The sequence below is a fragment of the Chelon labrosus genome (genome assembly GCF_963514085.1).
Source record: "Chelon labrosus genome assembly, chromosome: 9".
Taxonomy (NCBI): Eukaryota; Metazoa; Chordata; class Actinopteri; order Mugiliformes; family Mugilidae; genus Chelon; species Chelon labrosus.
In genome coordinates, this window is record NC_140359.1 from 25,188,378 (window position 1) to 25,213,185 (window position 24,808).

General features: G+C 42.2%; 2 protein-coding genes across 2 annotated transcripts; both read right to left on the reverse strand.

Annotated features, from left to right (window-relative positions):
* Window positions 1-6,506: 6,506 nt before the first annotated feature.
* On the reverse strand, window positions 6,507-10,932 carry dmrt2a (doublesex and mab-3 related transcription factor 2a). Its single transcript, XM_084550808.1, has 4 exons — window positions 10,760-10,932; window positions 9,705-10,113; window positions 8,304-8,406; window positions 6,507-7,994 (listed from the first exon to the last, which is right to left on the reverse strand). The coding sequence occupies exons 2-4, from the start codon at window positions 10,074-10,076 to the stop codon at window positions 6,892-6,894; spliced, it is 1,578 nt and encodes a 525-aa protein (XP_084406934.1). The 5' UTR covers window positions 10,077-10,113; window positions 10,760-10,932; the 3' UTR covers window positions 6,507-6,891.
* A 9,305-nt stretch (window positions 10,933-20,237) lies between these two features.
* Window positions 20,238-23,332, reverse strand: dmrt3a (doublesex and mab-3 related transcription factor 3a; the record flags this gene model as incomplete). Its single annotated transcript, XM_084550990.1, has 2 exons — window positions 22,692-23,332; window positions 20,238-21,259 (listed from the first exon to the last, which is right to left on the reverse strand). The coding sequence occupies exons 1-2, from the start codon at window positions 23,092-23,094 to the stop codon at window positions 20,238-20,240; spliced, it is 1,425 nt and encodes a 474-aa protein (XP_084407116.1). The 5' UTR covers window positions 23,095-23,332.
* Between the last annotated feature and the right edge of the window lie 1,476 nt (window positions 23,333-24,808).

The window sequence follows — 24,808 nt, forward strand, 5'->3', positions numbered from 1 at the left end:
CGGTGGCTTCCAGTTGTCAACCGTTGCCTAGAACTGTTTTTGTCACCTTTCTGGTGAAATAGGTAGGACCAAAATGTGGGAGACAAAAGGGGGGCAGGAGTTGGAAACAAAATGACTTTAATAAAAAGTAACAAGCGAAGAAACAAAAGACAACGCAGGAAAGACAGGGTGTCCAAAAAACAAGGCAAGGAGCAAAACCAAGAAGAGAAATTAGGAACACAAAGAAGCATGAGTGTAAGAAAACAGAGGTAACATCACAAATTACTTGCCAGAAAAAAAAGGGAAAAGCAGGGCTATATATACACACCTGGGCAGAGGGGTTAACGAGACACAGGTGAAACTAATGAGGGCGGAGCAACACCAGGAGAAACCAATCAAACTAAAATTGGGGAAAACACAGGAAGTAAAACAAGACAAGGAAGAACTTGGTGTTTTGTAGAATACTACAAAATAAAAACAAGGAACTCAAGGAAAACCAAACAGGGTCACAGAAAATACTCAGAAGACCATACCATGACTCTCACAACTTATGGTTGGTGTTTGTTGTTGAGTGTCAAGGATTTTGTGCACACAACAGCCCCTGTCATAACCACGAGTTCACAAGTTCCATTTGAAGGCAGTCTTGTTCTTCTTAGTGGTTATTGTGGAAGTACTAACATAAACATCCATATTTTAAACTATTGATATCAAACAAGTTTGATATTTATTGGTGAGAAGTTTAGTAGGATCAAGAGTGGATCTGTAAAGACCTGACATTGGCAGATCATCCGGCGGGAGCATTGGTACAGAGCTACGGCCGGACCCCTTGTTGCAAGAGGTGAATTGAGAGATAAGCTGGCCTAAAACTCCTTTGGTCTGAGCCCAAACCAAGACAGGCAGCAAATGGAAAAAGCTGGAAATATGAATGACAGGAAATAATGAAAAGTACCTGAATGTGGTTTCACTCAGAAGTCGAATGCTGGCAATTCACCACAAAAAAAGTCCCACAGAGGGAAGTTCTCAGGAGGGTTTTTCCTTTGCAAAGTAAACTTATCACACGCTGAAGAATTTTCAGATTCGTTTGACTTTTCTAGCTGAGATTTTCAGCCAATTATATGATCTGCGTGAATCACTCTTCAGGCTTTCAGACAGAATTGAAGGATGTATTAGAAAACTGTTGTGGAAAGAGTGAGAACAGTGTTGCTAGGGCTCATTTCTTGTATTTCCATGTAAATCTGACGTTGTTTGGTACAGATGAGAATAGTTTTTCCGTTTTTTAAAAGGTACAGCAATTGGAGGAGTCATTGATTGATTATGTAATGGATACTGCATTGAAGCAGAGCTCTACTCAGCCACAAATGAAGCATCCCTTCAGTCTCAACCATCCAAACCCACCACTTAACTTGACTTCCCAGATCTTGGGAACCGCTGTGTCCTCTTATGCGTGTGAAAAGTCAGAGAGCCATTCCTACTCGCCATACATTGCTACAAGTTTGCTCATATTTAAGCTAAACTCAGCCAAACAGATCATTTTCTACATCTGCAGCACAATGAAGAAACGTTTGTGTGTAGAAATGTTATAGTTTTAGGTCATACATTTAAAACACGTGCATATACGCATGCGTGCGTGCATTTTCAAGATATTCCCACCACGCTTAAAGCTACAAGCTACCAGCCTTTTGCCCCTATCGACCCCCAGGCCTGTCAGCCCCGACAACATGGTAATTAAGTGGGAGCAATTTGTCAGAAAGCTGCAGTGCTACACATTTCTTATTGGATTACAAGGTGCTGAGAAGGAATGCAGGAACCAGCCGCTGCTCCCCTCCCTGCTGCTGGTAGAGGCAGAGAGAATCAACATGGGTGAAAATGAATAGAGAGCCTACCCTTTCCTTCACGCCCGCTGATCACCAATGCAAAATACACCATGTGCCATTTATTTCTAGAGTCAAAATAACCCACCATGTGATTTTTTTTCTGTGAATGTGTGTGGGTGCTTGAGCTTGTGGTGCTTAATAGATTCTTAATGTGCAAAGGATTGTAGCATATCAGATGGGCTGAGAACTACTGGCGTGACAATGGCAACAGTGGGACGGATGGCTTGGTTTAACACCTGGAGAAGGGTTCGTAGCTGTGTGTGTGTTATGGGCCGAGATGACACTGGTGGTGATAAAGCAATAAACCAGCCACACAATCACTGGCAGGGCAGCCAAATGCTATAAGGGCAGTGGGGCAGGAGAATAATGGAGCTGTTGTGTTACAACAGGGGAAATACATACTGCATGATTATACTAGTTTATTTTTCATTTTGTTTTACATCTGTTTTAACAGCAATGATGAAGCATTTATGAGTGCACTTAATAAGCTGACAAATGTCTACAGCCATGCCAACAGTTTTTTGAGGCTGTGTTTAGTCACAGGACATGCTAAGATGCTAATTAATGTAATGCTTACATGTGCCATGATCCGTTATGTCTGAGCAACCTTTTCGTATCCTGGCTCTGTGTCCCAAAGGAAGGGTATCTGACATGACCTTACTTCACTGTGTACCTATAACATGGGAAAAAATGCAGCTAATACAGCTGCAGCCTCAGCCTCTCCCCAATGCATAAAATAAATGAATACCCTGGCTGTCCATGCAAGTCACTAATTAGACTATAAGTTGTCCTTGTCCATTACATCTGCTGCATTCATATTAAAATAAGTAATTTTCACTGTTGGACATGGAGCATCTGAAGCACACACATGCAGGATTCTCTGAGACAGATACTAGTAGCACTTCTGCGAACCAATAACATCACTGGTTCCCATAAGGACAATAGATTTCAAAGCTGAGACACAAAGAACTTTCTTTTATTGATTATACTTTTTAACTAAAGTTATGTTCATATATTAATTTGTCAGAATTTCTAGTTGTTACCTGGCAATTCTGCACAACCCTGCCGATACGCTCGATATATAATGTCTGTAAATTATGCAGTGGCAAACGTAAAATATTTTGGTAGAAGCGTAAGTTAGTCAGAATTGAGAAGGCTTCTAAAACTTTATGTAATCTGTTTTTATTTTCCGAAATTATAAACCAAATTATAAAAAATTACTTTTTCAAAAAACAGTACAATAAAAAAAGAATGTTCTTGGAAATTAACTGTATTGGGCAAACTGTAATTTTAACTTGATGATGCCAAAAATTAAGGCTAAGTGATTTTGATGGACAAACGTAAATGGAAACCAGTGAAAACTTGGAATACTCTAAAAATAGTTTGAAACATAATTTGACAAATACACAGTTTGGATATAAACGTTTAGGTTATGCTATCATTGAACTGGTATACTGTTACAGAAATGAATGGAAATCAATGGCAGGAGACCAGCCAAAACTATATTGACACATATGACATGTATGTGGACATTGCACCAGTGTGTCGCAGTCTGTTGAACTTTATCAGAAACCACAAAAAACAGCCACAACCTCATTAAGCTGTATAAGCAACAAACACAGTGACCTCTGTTCAGTTCTCTCTTGAAACAAGACCCATGAGAGACTGAAGTCCCAGACTTCCAGTGTGTGTGTGTGTGTGTGTGTGTGTTATTCTTTTCCCAACATCACAGCATGAAGGAAAGTCAGTGAAGTCTCTAAAATGGCAAACGACACCTGCGTACTCTAAACAAAATGCTACTGTGTGAACTACAACAGTTGATAAGAGCATGGTGGAGGGGTGAGGAGGGGGTAGGGAGCGGGTGAGTCAACAATCCAGTTCACTCTGCTGACATGTTAAATCTCACACTTTGGGAATAAGACTTAGAGTAAGGACTTCAGCAGATACTTATCAGTGGCGGTTAGTGCAGACAAACACTGTCACCTTCTGCTCAGCAGCCAACTGCTGTCAGAGCGGCCATGCTTGAACACACACTCACGCACATTTATGAACACACACACACATTGTTAAGTCATAGACAAAACAATGTCCTCATTGTGCTCTGGGTTTATCTCAAGATTTGATGCTTGGGGGCTTCAAATGTGCGTATGAGTCATTTGTAATCCCCTATGTTTCCTCAAAGCGCCTTTTAAGCTGGAAAATTCATCTGATTCCTGTGAAAAGATCATGTTTTACTCTTCATTGAAGCTTTAAAATGTTTACACTGAGTGATATTCAAGCTCAAGTGTTTTATGTCTGCACCTTTTGATGAAATATTCTTGATATCATGTCATCTTTTAACACATACTGTACTTCCCCAAAAAATCATCCTGACATATTTACACTTTAGGAAACAGATTTTAAAAAGGTTTTCAGTTACAAATGTAATGGACTATGTATTATGTGCCATATAAACTTGTGACCCTGTCTATTTTGTGACCTCTGATTTCATGTTTTTCCCTTCTTTCTCCCTACAGCTCTTGCTGTTCTCTGCTTTATGTTGTTAAACAAAGGTAAAATACCTCCAAAATGTCTTAAAAGATATCCACGTTACAGCAGTAAATAAAGACAAGAATGTGAACCTAGTGCAGGAGTTGGGAGTTAAAGATCAAAAACAACATACATTTGACAAAGGAAATATAAGAAGATTAAATCAGATTTTTTTTAAGAGCGTAAAAGAGAGTTTTAACTTTCAGTGCCAATATCAATTGTGTCTGTATGGAAGGCTTTAAGAGACAGCCCAGCAGCAACATCTATGGCCGAAAAATTCAGCTGATTCAGAAGTGCCCAAAGCTGTAGTTCCTCAGTTGACCACTTGAGGCTGGCTCCAAAAGTGAGTCAATCCCGATTCCTTCCTCCATGTTAAAATGTGATCAGCTTAATACAAAAAAGTGTTTTTAGGTCTCTATAGCTAATCCGTCACTTCAACTATACAGTGTGAAATTTTACTCCATCCCTTTAAATTGTTATGTAGCTTAAAGCAGGGGTGTCAAACTCATTTTAGTTCAGGGGCCACATACAGCCCAGTTTGATTTCAAGCGGGCCGGAGTGGTAACATAATAGCAGAATAACCAATAAACAATTTTTTACCTTTTGTTTCTTTTGCAAAAAAGTACATTATGAATATGTTTATATTTAATAAACACCAAAGCTAAGTGACGACTGATCAGTTTCAATCTAAACGTATATATAGTGGATAAGTATTGGAGTCTTTAGATTGTCTCTTGTTTAATTTGTATTTCAGAGTAAATACGCCTAAACCAAAAATAATAAGCTCCAGAAAGAAAATGAAAGACGAAAATCTGACATTCTTTAAATTTAGACAAACTATGAATTTATCATTTTACGCAAAACGCTCTCTCTTATATTTAGTATATTTACTTTTTTTATATATATATATATATATATATATATATATATATATATATATATATATTTGTGGGGTCCCTCATCGACATAATGGACTGTTTCACCCCTAAAATGCGTATTCACTCATTTCTAACCTTAATTTTAAAACTGAGAGAGGACTAGCCGCAATGTCCTTATAATGCAGAAATGTCCTACAACTATGGTCCTCACAAGGATAGCAAAACATGAGCACACACACAGTAAAAAAAAAAGTGTTATCACAGGCTACTTCAAGTGATGTCAGCCCGCTCTCTGATGACACAAAATGTCATCGACAGGCCAAATCCAATTACAGCAGTAGCCAGAGGGCTCTTTAAAACAATCACACGTACGCAGTCTGCTCCCGACATGACTTTTCAGTCGGTGGGCTTAAGAGTGAAGTAGGGGGAAGAAAAAAAAAGTAAAGTGACAAGAAAATACTTCTTTTATGAAAGAGTGGAGCTGCGGATTCGTGCTGATGACACGGGAACGTCTGTGCCACAAAGAAGAGATTAGTGAATTTTTTTTAACCTCCTGTCTTGTTCATTATTGCACGGATCAGTGTTCAGCAGCTCATGTGAAACCCGTGTTTGGGTTGCTGTCTTTCAGCGCACACATGTGTATGCTCACACCGAGAGGCCGTAACTGGAAAGGAATGAGTGGAGAAAGTCATCTTGAAAGCACGAGATGATGATGCTCGCAGATTTATGAGCTGATATCGTGTTTCATCCCCTGAAGAGTGACGTTAGTGTATATCCACTCTGTCACATCCACACTTGATTTTAATTTAAGCCAAAATTTAAAAGTCATTTCCAGTGAGGCTGTGTTTGCAGCTCTAGGTTATTTTGTTATGCATGATTAAACATTTGCTTTGATATTTATTTAAACACCTATATGAATAATTGTTGGGTTGCTCTTAATACAACTCGGATGCAGTTGGCGTTTGTATGTTTTCTATAGATTGTCGAATTTCACGGTAAATCAAGACCGATCGTAACATGAAGTAAAATATTTTCCACTAACTGTTAATCTATTATTAATCTGCAGATCTGTAATTTTATTTTAATATGCACAAAAAATATTAACTCTTTTTAGAACCACAACCTCTGAAATTCAGTTTAGTTTATATAAATTATAAAGTTAATTTCACTAAATCCATTGCAATAATAATATAGAATTAATTAATTGGGGCTCTGATCTGAAACTGCCCGCTTGGTATTTATTTATTAGTCGACGCAGACTAATTTCTGACCCAAACAAAAACCTGTTAAACAGCTAAACATGTCACGACCTAAACATGAAATGAAATCTGAGACTTTTTATGGAAAGCGTTAAGTCTTACAAAGTTTATTGACATGAGGAAAACATTGGGAGGAGGTTTAAATACTCTACACAATAAAGTTATTAAGAACATGCACGTGTAAAATATAATATACTGTACATAAATATTACAGAGAAAATCCTTTCAGACTGGTCTATTTTCAGATGCAGTGCCTGTGTTTAAGTTTCTGTTTGAGCCCAAAACCATAAGTGGAGTTGATCCCTTACTGAGACAAACCTGATTATTATAGTGCAAGAAAAAAAAAAAAAAAAAAAAGGCACATAATGGAAATTAGTGGAATGCTCGACTCATGGCAGGCGTGGGTCGTTTCAGTATGGCTTCCACGGAAAACGACAGCGACTCACTGGATGCCATCTTGGTCCCCACGGGTTTGGACAGAAAGTCTTTGGCGTACCTGTCTTTGAGTTTCACAGCCTGTATGTCCTTGGCAGATCCTTCCCTGAACTTGCGGGCTGCCTCCTCGATGAGCTCTTTGCAGTATGGCGCTCTGAGCTCTGACCCGGACCCAGCACTGCTTTTTTCACTCAGCGAGTGCTGGATGAGGGAGTGAAAGGAGTTGAGTTTCATGGAAAGCCTAGCATTGTCCTTGTTCAGCTTGTTTAGGACTTGGCTGGAGTTGTGGGACTGAGGGTTGCCGGGGAAGGATTGTCCAAAGCTCCTTTTAGGTGGAGAGAATGCCGAGCACTCCCTCTGCCCGACCTGGTTGACAACGGGGAGTTTTGGATCAGCCCGCTGAGGGTCGGATGAGTCCTGCAGAACTGCCCGGGATCCCTCCAGTTTAGCGGCTAGAGCAGCTGCGGCCTCCTGCTCTGGTGGCTGGCTCTCTGCTGGCATCACTTTAGGCTCCCACACGGCTCCCGGCTTCATGTTCTGCACCGCCGTGGCGTTGAACAGGCACTGCTGGTAGAGCAGAGCGTCGCCCAGGTTGGCCGCACCGCGTGGCCACATCATGAAGCCGTTTCGCGACGGCTGCAGCGGGTAGTGGCGGTAGGTCGTGGCCACGCTGACGTTGGACGAGATGAGCTCGACGTTGGCCGAGCCGGCGGGGTACTGCATGGTGAGATCCAGGCAGTTAGGGCCGAGGAAGTTGCACATCTCCTTGGGCTGCGGCTCGACCTGAGACACTGGCGAGTAGGCCGTCTTGTACGAGTTGTACTCGGCGCCGTGGTGGACCATGCCGTTGGGGAAGAGGAGCGGGCCCGTGGCCGCCTGGGTGCTTTCCATCAGCTCTCGTTCTTTGTACTCCCGCTCCAGCATGATGGTTTCCAGCTCCTTGTCGGCAAAGGCCCTTCTCTTCCTCATGCGGTCGCTCAGCGGTGGTGGAAGAGATGCGTTGGCAGCCAGGAATGGATCGGACGACATTGGGCGGTATCCTGAGAACAAAAAAAAACAAGACTTTTAATTAAATTTATAACATTCAGTGAATTTTCAAATCATAAGAAGCTAAACATGTCTGCAGAAATGCTTGCAATACTGACAACAACAGACATTTTACACTCAGTTTACAACTAGATTATAGTCATTAAGTATTATATTTTTATGTTGTATTTATGTTAAAGGAAAAAAACTTAAATCTGGGATGTGTTATGAATTTAAAGGAGGTTTTATCAAAGTGAAACTGAGACAAAGAGAGGCCGCTGAAGACCAGAATCCGAACGCAAAGAAACAAAATGTCTGTTTACCTTCGAGGATGCTCTTGGCGAGCATGGTGGACGGTCGAATGTGCCGCTGATATATCGTCCTCCTCTCTGCCGGGATCTGTTTCCCAGATATTCCTTTCTTGTCCTAAGACATTGAGAAAACAACAAAAAAAAAAACATACTTTAAGCGTGCTGCACGTGGTGTTTTTCTTGATCCTTGAATAACAACCGATTCGTTACGGCTAAGGCCTAAGATATTTTCGTGTTTGGATAATATAAGCCTTCACGGTAATCCGCTTAAAATATGATGATATGTCTCAACATTTAAAGATATTTTGAAACTACAGAAATGACAGCAAAAAATTCCATTATATACTATTTTTATATTCTAAACACTCCTTAATGCATGTCCTCTAATTGTAATAGTTTCCCAAATATGTAATAAATAAAAAATTGTGTTGCTTGTGTTGCTTATAATTAAATTCTCAAATGTACACGTGTCCATAAAGTTGGAATAAAATCATTTTTACTTCTTCTCATGAAATGATTGTGACACTGTGATTTAATCTTGATAGATAAAGCGTATACCTTGTCAACATTTTACTGATCAGTCTCTTAACTGATGTGCTTAAATAAAGGAATAAAAAAGAGGACTGTGTCTGAGGACAAAATGATTCCAACTTTATGGGCGACGGTGTAAAATAAGCCTCTGAGATCGTGAGAAATAATTGACGCTTTGTTTTCTAGACCAAGAACCACTCATGCGTTCCTGAGATTTGGATTGGAGAACCGCTTATTTGCATTTGTGAAGCAAACAGACAGCAGTGAACGCTCGCTTTACTTTTATCTGATCAACTGAACATAAACTAAAACCCCTCCTAAGCTCAAGGTTTCACTTTGCTGCGAAAAACTAAATGAAATGATTTCGCAGAGCTGGTTAAAAATGATGAAACACGCTTGTTTACAGTGAATCGTTTCAGCATTTTCTCTTCATTTCTGGCATTTGTAAAATCACAGTGCAGCTCAGATAAACTAAAGCAGCAACTACATTCAACCACATGTCACTGTAAGGCCGGGGAATCAGAGGAAGTACTTGTATTGCTATGCCATGTGAGTAGATGAGCAGAATCAAACTGTGAATTTTATGTATGCACTGGAAGAATGGGATGACTTGGATTTTCCAGCCACACAGTCTCAGGGTGAGTCACAGATTCACTAAGTAAATAGCAGCTTCTGGGAATCCCTTTGACTGTGTCTGAGTCTGCTTCCTAATGCAAACTCAAATTTGAGTAGGCTACACTTGACTGGATCTGATGTTTGTATGACCCAGTGACTCAGCTGTTTCCCTCTTTAGATGCTGTTAAAATAGTCTGCGGCAACACGTTTGTTAATAGTCTCGAAATCAAGCATGAAACACACAAAGCTGACTCTTTCCGGGCCTACCTCCGTGGCTTGCTGCCTCCTCAGGGCCACCTGAGCCGCCATCACCCGCTGCCTCTCCACCACCAGCAGGCAGTTGGCGCACTGGCAGTCCCTCCAGCGGCAGAAGCGCTTGTGCCCCTTCAGGCAGGACACCACGCCGTGGTTGCGGCACCGTGCGCACTTGGGCGTCCGGCTCAGCTTCCTCTGGTCGCCCGAGCACAAGCCGCTGGGGCCCGGCTTGTCGTCGTCCTTGAGGCCGTCTCCGTCGTCTTCGGAGGCGCCGGGGCCGAGCGGCGCCGAGCCGGGGCGGCTGGAGGAGTCCGCCAGGTCGTCGCTCTCCGTCTCCAGGCTTTCCACGTCGATTTCAAACTCGCACCCGCCGTTGTCCGACATTTCTACCCGACTCCTCCGCTTTACACCCAGGTTATGTCTGGAGAAAAATGTCGAATATGCAATTAGACTCGAAACGAATACACTACATGTTTATAAAAATGACTAGGCCGCAGTTTACTTAATTTCTCTCAACTTAAACTTTTAGGAAATACTTTAGTTTTGTCTAATCCTGCACCCTCCTGAAAATAAATTTAATAGTTACAGTTATAGTATTGTTTCATTGCTTTATTAAATTATATATTATATCGGTTTTTAGTTTAGATTCCTACACTCATGTGTGAATATGTGAATAAAACCAGGAAAGAGAAAGATCTTAGTTTAAATCCAAAAAGTGCACAGCAGAAAAAGATTTATTTTTTTAAATAATCCTAAAGTGTCCAAACAGGCTTATCTGTAATGTCTCTCCATAGCTGGTGCAGTTGATGAACTTAAATATTAAACTTTGAATTAATCGTGTAGAGACAAATCTTTAAATCAAACACGAGCTTCTGTTTTTGGAACCCTAAAATAAACCCCTTCAAGACTACCATACCTAGCCCAGTCGTTTTTTAATTTGCTAATTTCTTCTCGGTTTAAAGTGGAATTAGTAGTGCCTAAATTACTTTGAATGTGTAGTTATTACTCTCACTGTGGAGGCGTGTAGTTTGAACCAACAGAAAGCACAAAGAAGGAGTCGGGTTTACCTGCAGAAGTCCAGCCGAGTGTTAAAGACCACGTCGTTAGCGCTGTGGTGAACGGTGCGCGCGGTCCGGGCTCCAGCTCGTGGGCTAATTAGCTGTTAATTGAGCTGGCTGACTGAGCTGGCTCGGTCCGTGAACGCATCCAGCTGTCCTCTGACGGGAGACGCGCACGGGGACGCTCCTATGAACCGCTGCCTGCCGCTGCTCCTCGCCCTCTGATTGGCCGCTTCCCTCAGACGCGCGGCGACCAATGGGGCGGCGAGCTGTTATTCGAGTGGGCGGGGCCTCGGTAGTAAACAGTGGGGCTCATTTGATTATATTTGGATTTTCACTTTTCAGGAATTAAAAAGAGAGAATAGAAAAGCAACAGAAACGCTTCTAGTGGCTCGTTGTTTTGCTGCAGGGCGTTCATTTAATTAACAAAGCACATTTAACACCACAGTTTGGTTTTTTGTGTTGTGCCTGAGCTAAATAACTAAAATCTAAAATATAAGCTAATTGGTTTAAATGCTCTAAATTCTTAGTTTGTCTTTTTATGAATTAAAACAATATTTAAAAGGTATTTTTATTTAGTTTACTGTTAAAAGGGACACAATATTGTCCTAATAGATTATCAGAAAGTCTTAAAATTTTCACCAATTAGCTTTCCTATGATTGGCTTGATAGCAGCTCAACAGAAATGGTCAAATAAAATAAAGCCACAGGTAACATTTCTACTTATTTCTACTGCTTTTTAATTCATAATCATCCCCGAAAGGGATTAAACTTTTGTTGAAAACTAGGACGCAGTTGATGGTTTATGGATAAGGAGCAGGAAGTTGCTGATTAAGCTGTTGTTTTAAATCTTCCCATGAAAATATCACAGAGGGATTATTGGAGGCACATGTCCCGTCCGCGTCTGTGCTGCAGAGCAGGTAGACAGGTGACAGATGGGATGTGTCCCGCAGGTTGCTACAGTCAGTCCTCGTGGTTGATGACAACAGAGGATTAATGTAGTGTTTTCACAACAATCACACCTGATGAAGAAGAAGAGGAAGAAGAAAAAAAGAGAAAAGCGCCATGTCAGCATGCGTTCCTACAAAATAAGAGCTTAATATAAACCCAACTTCACCTTGACACGAATTAAATTCACTATAATTTCATTTAATTGTATTATAGTCAATAGAACCGCCTTCCTTCCTTGACGAATATTTAATATAGCTAAGTGTTTATTGAGCTTTTATTTTTTTGGTACATATTTCGCTGCCTCCTCATTCTTTAAAGGTTGATTATGACTTTGTTAGGAAAAAATTCCAAATAGTTTAAATTAGTTTTATATTCAAGCTGTCTTATTTGTGTTTTATTCCGGTTGTTGAAACCTGCAGAAAGCTTATTTTATTTCTTTTTTGGGTTTTTTACCTCTGGGTGTGTCCAAAAGAAAACCGTGTGTCTTCCACCACTTTCCACTTTTGTCTCGTTTTTGCGCATTCAAAAGAGAAAAACAAAACAAAAAACCAAACTAAAACAAAAGACATTTATTCTGTGTGAAACTGTCGTACGCGGAAACTGGCAGTAAGACACTCACACAGGCCTTCAACGAGTCTATTAGAAAGGCAGGAAGAGTTTAAATGTGTCCAATCACATTTTTTTTTTTAATTCCCCTATCATTGTAAGGTAATTAAAATACTGAAACCTTTTTTGTTTTTGGGGAAAAAACGTTTAAATTTTTCAGATATCACATAACTGATGGACGACATTTTCCTAAATAAGAAAGAGAAAGGTACCGAAGCATCACCCCTTCACATTTAGTATCATTGAAAAGCCCTAAATGTTCCCTGTAGACAGCGCAGGGACTTAATTCAGTAGTATGTAGTGAGTGGGAGACATTCAGGTTCACAAATGTCCTCCACAGAGGACAAATTTGAACTACTGGTAGTCAGGAGGATATGGAAGTATGGAGTATTTTTGCTTTTTTAAAAAAAATAAAATAAAAAAGATATTAGATTAAAATTTAATCTGTTGTAATTCGTTGTTTTTTTATTTTAAAATTATATGTATTATGGACGCTTTATTATGAGAATATTCTAAGCATGATGGACTCAGGTTATTTATTATAAGGCCTTTTTATTTATATCGGTATATTACATTAATACTCACAGATGGTATTTTTTCTTTAATTAAAATTTTAAATTTATTTTCTATTTATTTTAATTCCACAGTTTCTTCTTTGTAGACTTGGGTTTGATGGAGGAACGCATCCCTCCTCTTGGTTTTCTCTCTTTTTCTTTTTCTTTTTTTCTTCTGCAGACCAGGACACCGACTCTTAACGCGTCCTCCATGTGTTGAAGGTGAAGACGTCAGGCCTGCAGGTGCAGCTTTATTTGCCACTTCGTCTTAATTTATTACGGAGGTTACGGGCAGACACCCCGGGGCTGCCGTTTTCCACCCCAGGAATGCTTTGATGTGAGAGAGGGAGAGAGGGAGAGAGAGGGAGAGAGGGAGAGAGGGAGAGCAGGCTGGACGGTCGGACTGGAGGATCCACGCAGGGCTGGACCCTCCAGGTGAAATGTGTTGTCTGTGTCCGCTGCTCATTAAGTGCTGGAGGGAGGGCTGGAGGGGGAGAGAGAGGGGAGTGGGTGGGGGGCCTCCAGGGGCCACTGAATGTGTTTCCAGAGTTTTTTCATAGGAATTCCAGGTCATGTGTATATTGCTCCAGTTTTCCAGTGGATCTCAGGGTGAATTCAAGGTGATTCCAGGTTTTCTTGAAGGGAATCCCCGCTTCTCTAAATCTTTGGAGGGGTTTGCGATTATCCGTGGATCTTTGAGGCGTTTCCAGAGTTCCATAAGGCTCCACTGGAGGATTGTGGCCTGTCGTGGGTCTTTGCACGTACAGTTTCTCTTGATTCAACATCTCACTGACTGTACCCGTAGCATGAAGCTAAACTCAGGTTTTAAGCTTTTAATTGAACAGATTTCTCCTGCACCTTTGCAGGTTTTATACTTCTTTTATTCGTAGTAAGGTAGACCTGCAAAGGATGACGTTTAAGCTCTGAACTGCAGTTTTTACTGAACATATGACAATAAACATCTTGAATCTGAAAAGTCTTGGATGTTTTTGTCTCTTAAATCGTATCTAGAAGGTCTTAGGGGGTCTGGGAATGCCCCTGGATCCTTATATGGATCCATGATATTCAGCATGTTCTGGGAATCTTTGAGGAACTCTAAGCGCATCGTAAGACGTTGCAGGTTTCTCAGGTTGTTCTTCTTGAAAGGAAATGCATTTCCAGGAGTCTTTAAATGTGATTTCAAATTCTAAACTAGAGGAGCGCAGCCTGTTAGAGGTGCTTCCAGAGATGAAGCACCTTTTGCATAATTGAAAATTCGGATTCTTGGTTCTAGGAGCTTGTGGATCCTTGAATGAGATCCAGATATACTGAAAGAGTTTGAGGGTCTTAGCGATTTTTAAAGGTGTAATGTTGCTGGGGTGTTTGAGGGATCCAGGACTCGACTATGAGCGTCCAGAGGTGGAGAATTCAAACTTTACTGAAGTAGCACATGCTCGTCTGATGCTCAAATGTTGATCTTAATATAAGAGATCCAGATCCTGACAGGTTCTTGGATCTATCGGGAGTTTCTTTACAGACCTAATAGAAGGAGTTCCAGTGTTTTTCAGGTATCCAGGGCATCGAACTGGACACCAGGCATCATTTAAAGATTTCCAGGAGGTGTTGCACCATTGATGCATGGGATTCATGGATCCTGGTGTGGATTCCAGGCATTACTGAGGAGAATGGTCATTACAAGGCTTTTCTCGGAACAGATTCCAGAGATCCAGGAATCTTTGAGTATAGTTTTTTTTTTTTCCTGGAATGGATTTCAGGCATTTCAAAGAGTAGCTGGCCTGAAATGAAAACTTTAACACTTCTCTTAACTTAAAAATGCAGCTGATGCAAAGGACATTTAGCGTCTGTGTTAATATCTCTCTCATGCATGTGCAATATCTGCAAATTTGCACACATATTTATTTAGTAATAGCTGCTTTACATTGTTTAAATGCATTTAGCTTTCACTGATGTAATTAGATTAATTTTTTATCCTCAGCACTTAGTTTTGTTCCTTTGTTTATGTCCCTTGTGCTTTGGAATGACAATAAAAACCTCAAAACTTTGAATATTATTTTATGCATGATGTTTATGGGACACATTTTAGATGCAGCTTCATTGTCTCCTCTGAATGCAACAAAATAAAGGTGATAAAAGTGCATAACATTGATGCATGACATCAGAAAAGCACTGAAATTTTGCAAGCGCGTGCATTTCTAAAAGCACAGACTTAATTTAACTCTGTGTCTCAGTGTTTATTTGATAGTTAATGTATGGAAACCAGCTCTCTTCAGCGGAAACAGCCTGGAGTTAAGGACGGACACTTTCTCACACGCTGTCCAGTTTACTTTCAGGCCTGATTGAAACAACAGCATCTTGTTGGAAGCGTCCCGCTGTGCCGGCCGTAAAGTGTAACAGGAGCCGTGTATAGGCAGAAGAGCAGTGTGGGATCACTGGGGATCCTGTTATGTTAATTAGCCTCTGATGGAGCGGCAACACATGCGGTGGCTGAACACAAAACCAGGCGGAGGGGCATTTGTCTCTGTCTGAAGGGCTCTGACACCTCGACCCCTCGCGGCTAATGTGCAACAAACAGGAGGACGTGTCCTACAGCTGCCGGACACAAGTCACATCCGTCAGGCTTTTTACTTTTATCTGCGTCACAGTCCAGACTCATGGACTCAGAGTATAAGTCACGGATCCACTTATTGACATTTCATCTGCAGAAAAGAAGCAAACACTGACATTAGGTTGCAGAAAGTGAAAGTGTAAGCTTCTAAATAATTCATGCAACTTGTATCCTGCAAAACTTACAACTTAACTCCAGTTTAAAGACTTAAATTATTCTCATTTGCATATGAATTATCACTTTAAATTAATCATAGTTTCATTTGCTCCTGCTCCTGGAAAATGTGTATGTTACTACAATAAAGTTCCCATAGAGCACTATAGAGGCCTTTAGATTTAAAGCCTGTCATTCCCCTGTTGTCCACTAGGTGGCAGACTGCAGCTACCAAACAGGGGCATCCTCAGTCTCCTTGGATGATACTGTGATATTAATTGTCCTACAACCTCTTCATTATCAATTAAGCAACTACAGCAACTGATTGGACAGTAGTTTCATTTGTCTGATTAAAATCAGAAACTTCCACATGAAATCCACATTTATTTTCAGGAAACTGACCAGTGTGTTAACTAACCACAGCTGGACAAGCTGATACAGAAGGACACCGCTGTGGCAGGGACAGAGCTGGAGTCCCTGACATCAGTGGCAGAGGCAAGGACCTTGAACAAACTCTGGTCCATCATGAACAATGTCCACCACCCTCTACAGGCTCGATCAGTGACAGGCTGCTGTCTCTGTCCTGCTTCACAGGCAGGTTGAGGAGGTTGTTTGTCCCTCAGGACATAAGACTCTACAACGCCTCCCTGTGAGGAACCAACTGGACTGTCTATCTATCTATCGACCTATCGAAGAAGATCTGTTAGAAGGCAAGTGGAAGGATTTCAGCAACTCTGACAAGGACCAGATTGCGATGGCTACATGACTGGGTCAGAGCATCTCCTAAACTGCAGCTCTTGTGGGCGGCCAAGGTTCACTTGATGTGTGTGTGTGTGGGGCTCGGTACAACAGACGAGCAAAAAAAAAGTAGTTGAAAAACAGTGGAGAAGCCATCTTGCACAGAATTTATATTCTTCCATTTCTTGTACATTTGTTCATATGCTAATATGATAATTTGTACATTTTGGCTTATACTATTTCTATTTTATGTTACTATTTTATGTTACTAGATTTTATTCTACTTATTTTTTATTTCTATTTTATTTAATTTAATCTTTTCTTTTTATCTGAGGTTCTTAAGAGTGTGTTTTTTATGGACAACTAAGCTACTGTAACCAAGCAATTTCCCTTGTGGATCAATAAAGTTTATCTAAGTCTAAGTCTAAGTCTAAGTTAAAGTATCTGCTGCTAATGTCCGTCACAGAGGTCAGAGGTCAGAGGTCTGGTGGAGTCCTCGCCTCGACACGTTAGTGTTAGGGCTGCTACATAATATAATATTAGGCACGCAGTCTTAATGTTATGGCTGATGTGTGTATACCATTACTGTTACCAAGACTGTATCTCTCTGCAGTTTGGATAAACTTGGTTTGTGATCAGAAACGACCGCTGAGCTGCCCTGGAGCAAGGTGTTGGCTCAAAATTCTGGAGATTTGGGGAAAACTTTATGACACAAACTCCCAGAGTGAACGCTACAGGACATGATTCATCCCGTACTCTATCGAGGTGAACAACAACTCACCTTTCTGCAGCAGATAACTGCATGCTATTCATGTTAATGCAGATTATTGCACCTTATTAATCCTTCCTATGCATATAATATATATTGACTTCTGTCTCTATTTCTTGTACATTTTCTTGTACAGTTGTTCATATGCTAATTTTGTAAATTTTTTGCTTACAGTATTTTATTTTACCAGATTTTTACTTATATTTTATTTATTTATTTTTGTTAACTAACTATCTTCACCTATTTTTAGCTACTGTGACCGAGCAATTTCCCTAGCGGATGAATAAAGTCTAAGCCTGTCTCTCTCTCTTCGCCTTCATGCTGTCAAAGTGAGAAAAATAAATTGCACATTCTGGGAAAGAGCCAAGCCCCCCACCCCCCTCCCCTTGAGCACAAGACCAAAGTCCAACCTGCTGCAGGCTGCAAGCTCCTGGGAGATGATTGTTGATGTAGGATGGAGTGCTGCAGTTCCCGGAGTGGTGCACACAACCCCCTGGCTGTGGTCAACCAAAGACTGGAAGATAATGCTGGTTGAGCTAACGGTGCCATGGGTGGAAGGCTGCGGAGAGAGAAAGGCCTCCAAGTACTGGTCCTTGGTCCAGGAGTGCAGCGACAAGGGCTGGCAAGCCTGGCTGTTCCCTGTGGAGATTTGTTGCAGGGGCTTCTCAGCCAAGTCAGCGTGACGTCAAGCTGTCAGCTCTGGGCCTGGACGAACGGAGCAAGAAACAAGTACTCTAAGAAGGTTGTGTACCACCTGATGATGTCTGCTCCTGGCAGCTAGCATCCACAAGTGTATGTTACAAGTACAAGGGTGCAGTTGTTCCTCAGATGATCAGTGCTGGTCTTTGTAGGCTGTTCTGATTAAAACTGAAATATATTCCTGCTGAAAACACTCACGTCTGCTCGACTTCCTCCAAAGCTTTGTCTGATTTGAACATTTCAAATCAAGCTCTGCAATTATTGGCTCCTCTTGTTGGGTTGGTGTTTTGATGCTTAGCTGCCACTAGATGGCAGCACACGAAAGGTTTCAAATAAAACATGGACCAGGTTAGGAAGCAGAGACAAAAGTAAATACCTGCAAATGCTTAAGTCAACTGTGGCTCCATTTCTGCACATCTTTCATTTTCATACATCTTTCATACATCGCCCTGATAAATCTGCTCGCTTGGATTTTCTGTTGGTGAAGTTTACACATCTTGCATTTACAGTTGCCAAATTAAAGCCTTTACATCCCGTCAACGACAGAAAAGAAAATGCATTATTCGTTTTCAAAGACCAGATCAGGCGTTTGCAGCTACAAATCTGATCAGTGATGGAGAGTAAAAAATGTCTAAGGTGATTAATGGTTTACTACTTCTGTAAATAATGCAACCTTTTGGGGGGGACTAAAGGAATCGGGACACCTTCTGAAAGTAGCGTTAAAACTGAAAAATAAAAGACTGTTAAAGGTCCCACACTGTGACCCCTGTAGCCGCACTGAAGATGTCCTCCTCCTTCTATCAGGCCTTCCTCTTTCTCACCCTCTCTGCTCAGTTTTTACCAAATCATGCCTCAGAAAAACCTGCAGCTTAAAACCACAATGAATGTGTAACGATTAAGACTCTGTCTTTTCTCTGCTAAGTCGGTGTTCAAAAAGCAGACACTAGCACTTCTGGTTAATACCCTTTTTCCTTTTGGAAGCAACATGAATCTCAGCTTTTCTAATAATTATATAAAGGTTCAATAAATTAGCTACAGCACAAAAATAAAATGCAGCTGTGGAGACTATTTACTGTAACTCAGCACCTATAAGTAAATGCTGATGGTCAAAGAAACAAATACTAACAATATAGGGAGATGTACTTGGAAAAACATATCATTGCCATTAACAGCTTATCTCATATCTGCAAATGAGAGAGTATAACAACTATTTGCTTGCAAATACTAAAACTTTAGACTTCGACCTTCTGCAGATATTGCATTGAAAGCCTCCTGTCATACTGCATCTCAGCTGCACTGATGCAGACAAGAAGAGGCTGCAGAGAGTACTGGTCAACGCTGCACAGAAGATTATCGGACGCCCTCTCCCCTCCCTGGACTCCATCTACAAGTCCCGCTGCTTAAACGGGGCTAGAAACGGAGCTCAGGACAGTCTGCACCCAGGCCATCATCTGTTTAACCTACTACCCTCCAAGAGGCACTACAGGTGCATCAAGACCAGGACAAACAGACTAAGAAACAGCTTTTGTCTCAGAGTCATTAACCTGCTGAAGTGTCTTCTTAGTATATCTCAATGCACTTGCACTTTCATATTTCAAACACATACTCAAGGCCAAGTATTAACTGTTGATGCTGAATGATGGCACCATTTATTTACTGTTTATTGTTTAATGTCTTGTTTTGTTACATGATCTGCACTTTAAGGTTAAGCTTTTAATGCAATGACAATAAATAAATCCTGATTCTGATGCTTAGTTTTAGTTGTCAGCTGGTTTAACTTGCAGAACTAAATTGTTTCTAAGCTGCACACACTGTACTGTTATAATAAATATAAATGTTAAATGCAGTTGCACTATCTTTGATTTATTTATAACATGTTTCTTCTAAATGTTAAGTTGGATTGTGGCGTTTGTGATTAATGCATCATCAGAGAAGCTGCAGCATCCTGCTGTTTAATTAGATTTCATTATTAAAGAGAAATAGAGGAAGTAGATGAGTCCCAACCAGGAACTACAGATAGGCCTCCACGATTTAGTCAACAGCACTCAAGAACACAACCGTGTGGACTATACTCAGATTTATTTGGCATACTCGACATGCAGCGGGGCTCCTTACATCAGAGGGGTTCACAGTACTAAACATGCTGACAGAAAACAGACGGAGGGCTTTTAAGGTAAAGACTGATCGCAGGTTTGTTGCGTTCATCCGTTTTGGTCAAGTCCAGTGAGATGTTTTGAAGCACGGGGGGGGGGGGGTGATGTTGGAGGGGTAACGTCGCCTTATCAAAGGGTGATTGCTCGACACAGTTCAGTTCCAAACGAGACACAACGCACACTGATGTCCAGTCACAATAATACATTTTTGGTTCTTCCTTGCTGGAAAAAAAATAAGTCCATCATCAGCAATTATTTTTTAGGTGGATGAGTTCAGGATGCGGGAGTCAGCGGAGTCAGAGCGCTCTTCGTACTCCTCATCGGGGGAGTAGAGGCCGGGTTTAGGCCCTAGTGAGCAGGCCTCCTCCTGGATGGTGATGCGCTGCTCCTCGGTGGGTCTGGAGGAGAGGATGGGCGAGCTCCGGAACACGGACCCCGCTGGGCCGCCGGGGCCTGCCGAAGAGAAAGGGGACACGTACTGTGCCGCCGAGCGGAGCTGGTACTGCTGCTGCAGGGCCATGGTATTCCACAGAGTCACGTCGTTGTGCACGAAGGGGCTGGCCTGGCTGCGCGTCAGGGAGTTGCGCAGCATGAGCGGGTAACGCGTGGGCTGCGGGAAGGACGGGTGCTGCAGGGGGACGCCCAGCGCGCCGGTGGACACCACCCCCGAAGCGGAATCGGACGAGAACCGGAGGGAGTCGGGGACCCGGAAAGCGGAGCCCACCGACCACTTGGCGGTGGACGTCACCGGGTGGTAGGAGCCCAGCGTGTGCTCGAACAGGTGTCCGTTTGAAGGCAACACCAGGGCGTCCGGGTTCGGGTCAGAGTGAGGGTGCGCGCTTCCGTCAGGACTCCGGCTGGACAGCAGCACCTCGATGGCCCCGACCAGATCCCCTCCACACCCCCGGAGGATGAGCTCCAAGACAGGAGGCTTGTGGGCGGGGAAGATCTTCTTGAGAACCTCCAGTGGGGGCCTGTTGGTTCTGAGGCTGAACGGGAGGTTGATGGAGCCGGAGAGGCCTTCGATCACCACGCCCTGCTCCCCGGGGCTGGGGGGATACTTCTGAGGGCTCTCTGCTTTGGCTTCCTTCTCGGCGCCGGCGGCTTTGGAGAGGCTGTAGCGGCTCTCTTCCTGGTGGGAGGGCGTTTCTGGAGGCTCGGGGGTGTAGCAGGAGTTTGGTTTGGAGCCCTCCGGGGAGCTGACGGGGTCCTGCTCCTTGTCGCTGGAGCTGCCTCCGTTCTCTGCTCCCGAAAGTTCATCTGGACCGTCCTCTGCAGAGTCTGCAAGGCAAGGAAACAAAGCTGAAGATGCGCAGGAGGGAAGGGACACGTGTCTAAGTTGGAAACTCTTAGAGCAGATGTAAATATGCATCTCTAAAATCACAGAATAGTTTGGATCAACAAAGCACAAATCGTCTGTTTTACCCAGTTTTATATCTTTAATTGTGGGTTTTTAATTCCGTATGAGATCCTGATCTTCTTAATCACATTAAAACCTCAGCCAAGTGTCTCTGTGCTCTCCACCAGAGGAAAGGCAACAATTAATCTCTTGTCATCTTGTCTGCAACACAGCGCTGCATGAGGATTTATTCTGTATTTTCTTTCTTTTTTTTTTATTCCTCTCTCTCTCTCCAAAGCTGTTAACGCAAACTGCTGACTCTGTGTCATTGAGGAATCCACCGTCGATGCCTTTTGACCACATTCTGTAAACAGATCGCCCTGTTGCTCGGTAACATTTCATCCGAAGCTTGACCTCCCGCAAGAAATATGGCGATTATATTCGATCGGGCCTGTCCGACGGTGATTACTGTAATCTTTTAAAAGCGGCCCGTGTCAGGCTGGAAACGGAGCTGGGGTGGGGGGAGGCAACAGAGAGGGGCATGTGTCCCAAATTAAATCAGTGTTTGAGTCTCAGTGGTGTGCAGTAATTGCCTAATTATTAGATCTCAAATTAACTGAGCATAGGGAGGAATACTTTTGATTAAAATAATTATTTTGCTCAATAAACTGAGAATAAACGCAATTGGAAGTTTTACTGCCTCAAAATAATCCAATTTAATTTCAGATTCTGTAGTAATATGATATGCAACTTACTCGTTTATATTTGTATTTTTTTGGCTATATGGAAGAAAATACTCTTTAGAAAAAAAGAAATATGATTTTTTATATACACAATCATTTCAAATGACTGCAAAACCATATGGAAGTACACGTTACATATAATAACCTATTAAACCATTTTAAAAACACTGCAGGTTACTATTAAAACTCATTAAAAGTATATCAAACCTCAGAAAAGGCCCTTTAACTAAACTGAATATTTAAAAATTTTCACTGAACCATTTATTTTCCCCCAAACTTTTTATTTATTCCTATTATCATCACGTGTTTCTGCTCTAACGTGTGTGTTTACTCACTGAAAGTCAAGTCCAATCTCAAACTGATGTGACTAAGATAAAACGAAAGTGATCTGAATAAAAACTTCCATCAACCAACTGAGAAAAGCTGCCATAATAATACAAAATTAAATTTAGATTAAACCGTATTTAGGCTTGTAAATAATGTAGATGAATGATGGGATCAGATAAACATCTTTTTCATTATTTAGATGTTTTCTAATTTGAAAATGCACTGACTTTAATTTGACATCGTTTTTCTTCAGTTTGAAACCTTAACAGAATGAATTATTTATTATTCTCATCAGCTGTCCTACCTGTGCATGTTTGCGCTCCACTCTGCACCGGCTCCGCGCTGCTCCACCTCAGCTCCAGCTCCTCAGTCCTCGCCGGGGCCGCCTGGTTGCCCTCGCCGCTCCCCGACATGCTCCCGATGCTGGGCAACACTCTGAGGGACTCCGGGATGAGGCTCTCCAGGCTCTCGTTGGCCTGCTGCCTCCGGAGCGCCACCTGCGCCGCCATGACGCGCTGCCGCTCGATGATGAGGATGCATTTCTCGCAGGTGCAGTCCTTGAAGCGGCAGTAGCGCTTGTGGCCCTTGAGCCACGACAGCACGCCGTGGTTCCGGCACCGCGCGCACTTGGGGGTCCTCTGGAGCGGGGCCCGGGGCTGGGACACCGGAGCCCCCATGTAAAGGTAGGGGGACCCGTAGCCGTTCATTGTGCCAGACGCAGCGTGCTTTCCAGGACGCACAAGAGCATGTGTGGAGACTGGGAGCAGAGCGGGAGTGTCGCTGTCAGCAGGAGCAGCAGCAGCAGCAGCACTCAGAGAGATGGAGCTGGATGGAGCTGCTTTGCTACACGCATGACAGGATGGGGGATAAGAGGTGTTGGCTTGTAGTAGAGGATCCACCTTTCCTCCGGCTGACAGCACAGATATGCATCAGGCTGACACGCACTTATGGAGACGAGTAACCAAACGCTGTCACTCGCGTCAAAGCGGCTGTACGCGTCGAGAGGAGAAGAAAAAAAAAAAAAAAAGAAGTTCCTGCAGGCTCAAGAGGAATCAGATCAGATAACCTCCCCTTCCTCTACGTGTTAGAATTCCCTTTAAATCCACAGAAACCTTCAAGAGAAACATTTTGCGCCGGAAACAAACATTTGATCCGTAGGAAGCTGTTACTGTTATCTCAGCAAATTATACCAGAAAAAAAGAAAAGGCCACTGAAACAACCAAACATTAAAACGTTGCACCACCTGGTATCACTTCTGCAGGCTCTCACTTGTAGATTTGTCTTAAATTGAGCGGAATTCCAGTTTAATAGTTTGGATTTTGCAACAACGCCCACTGGATTAAAAAAAAAAATAAAATAGCATGCAGGAAAATGGACAACTGGATTTAAAAACACCATCATAAATACAGAAAAGGAGTCTCTGACAATGTAAAATATGACATCTCTGCATGAAATGAAATATACAGAGGTGATTTGGTGCCGTGTTCTTTAAAAGATTTGTGCAACCGGTGAGAGAACGAGTGCAAACACAAAACAAATCTACATGCAAAAAGGATTAAAATGCACAAGTCAGGCATCTATATTAGTCTATATTTAATTTGTTTAATTCAGCATTAATAAATAAATAATGATTTAAGCTGCAGATATCTGTTAAATTGTTTCAAGCAGCCTGGAAAACGTTTCATTTTTAGGAAATAACCCCGGTGCACAGAACTCTAAAGCCTAAAGTCTTAAATGGTCTTTCAGTGTATTGGGTATTAATCCAGATCTCCTCCTCTCTCTCTGCAGGCTGCACGACTTAATTCGGACCAAAAAAAAAAAAACGCACGTTGCCTTCTCGCACCTTTTACACAATCGTACATAACTTAGATGATTAGCTCTCTAACGTGTATAAAAGCCCTTCGGGAACTATGTCGAGGATGCTGATATGTCCCTTCTGCTGGACTAATAGAGGGCATTGAAACATAACACCGGACAAAGCCGGGGCCCATTTCTGACCGTAAAAAAGGTTTATTCAAGCAAATAATGGGATCCGAGCAGCGCGGCTTACAGCGAATAAGAGCCACGGTAAACTTCCCCACATGAAGCCCGTCTCCAGGGCTATTAAGCTTTTAATTGGAAAATAGCAGAGGAAATTTCAAGGTGACTAGAGTGGCTTTGCAGTTTGTGCCGGCCGAGTGGATTTGTGGGAGTGGGAGGCTGCGGGTGGACGCATAATAAATTTATTCATGTTGTTCCCGGAGAAAGAGTAAAACACAAACAGGAATAAAAGTTTATACCGCAAGGCTGCACCGGATGGAGGGGACGGTTTCATCCGATGCACGGCGGGGTGTGGACGCAGGAGGACTGTGGGCATGTGGAGAAAAACATGTTGCAAGGCACGTGAAATACATGCTCTTCATTATATATTATTAAGAAATT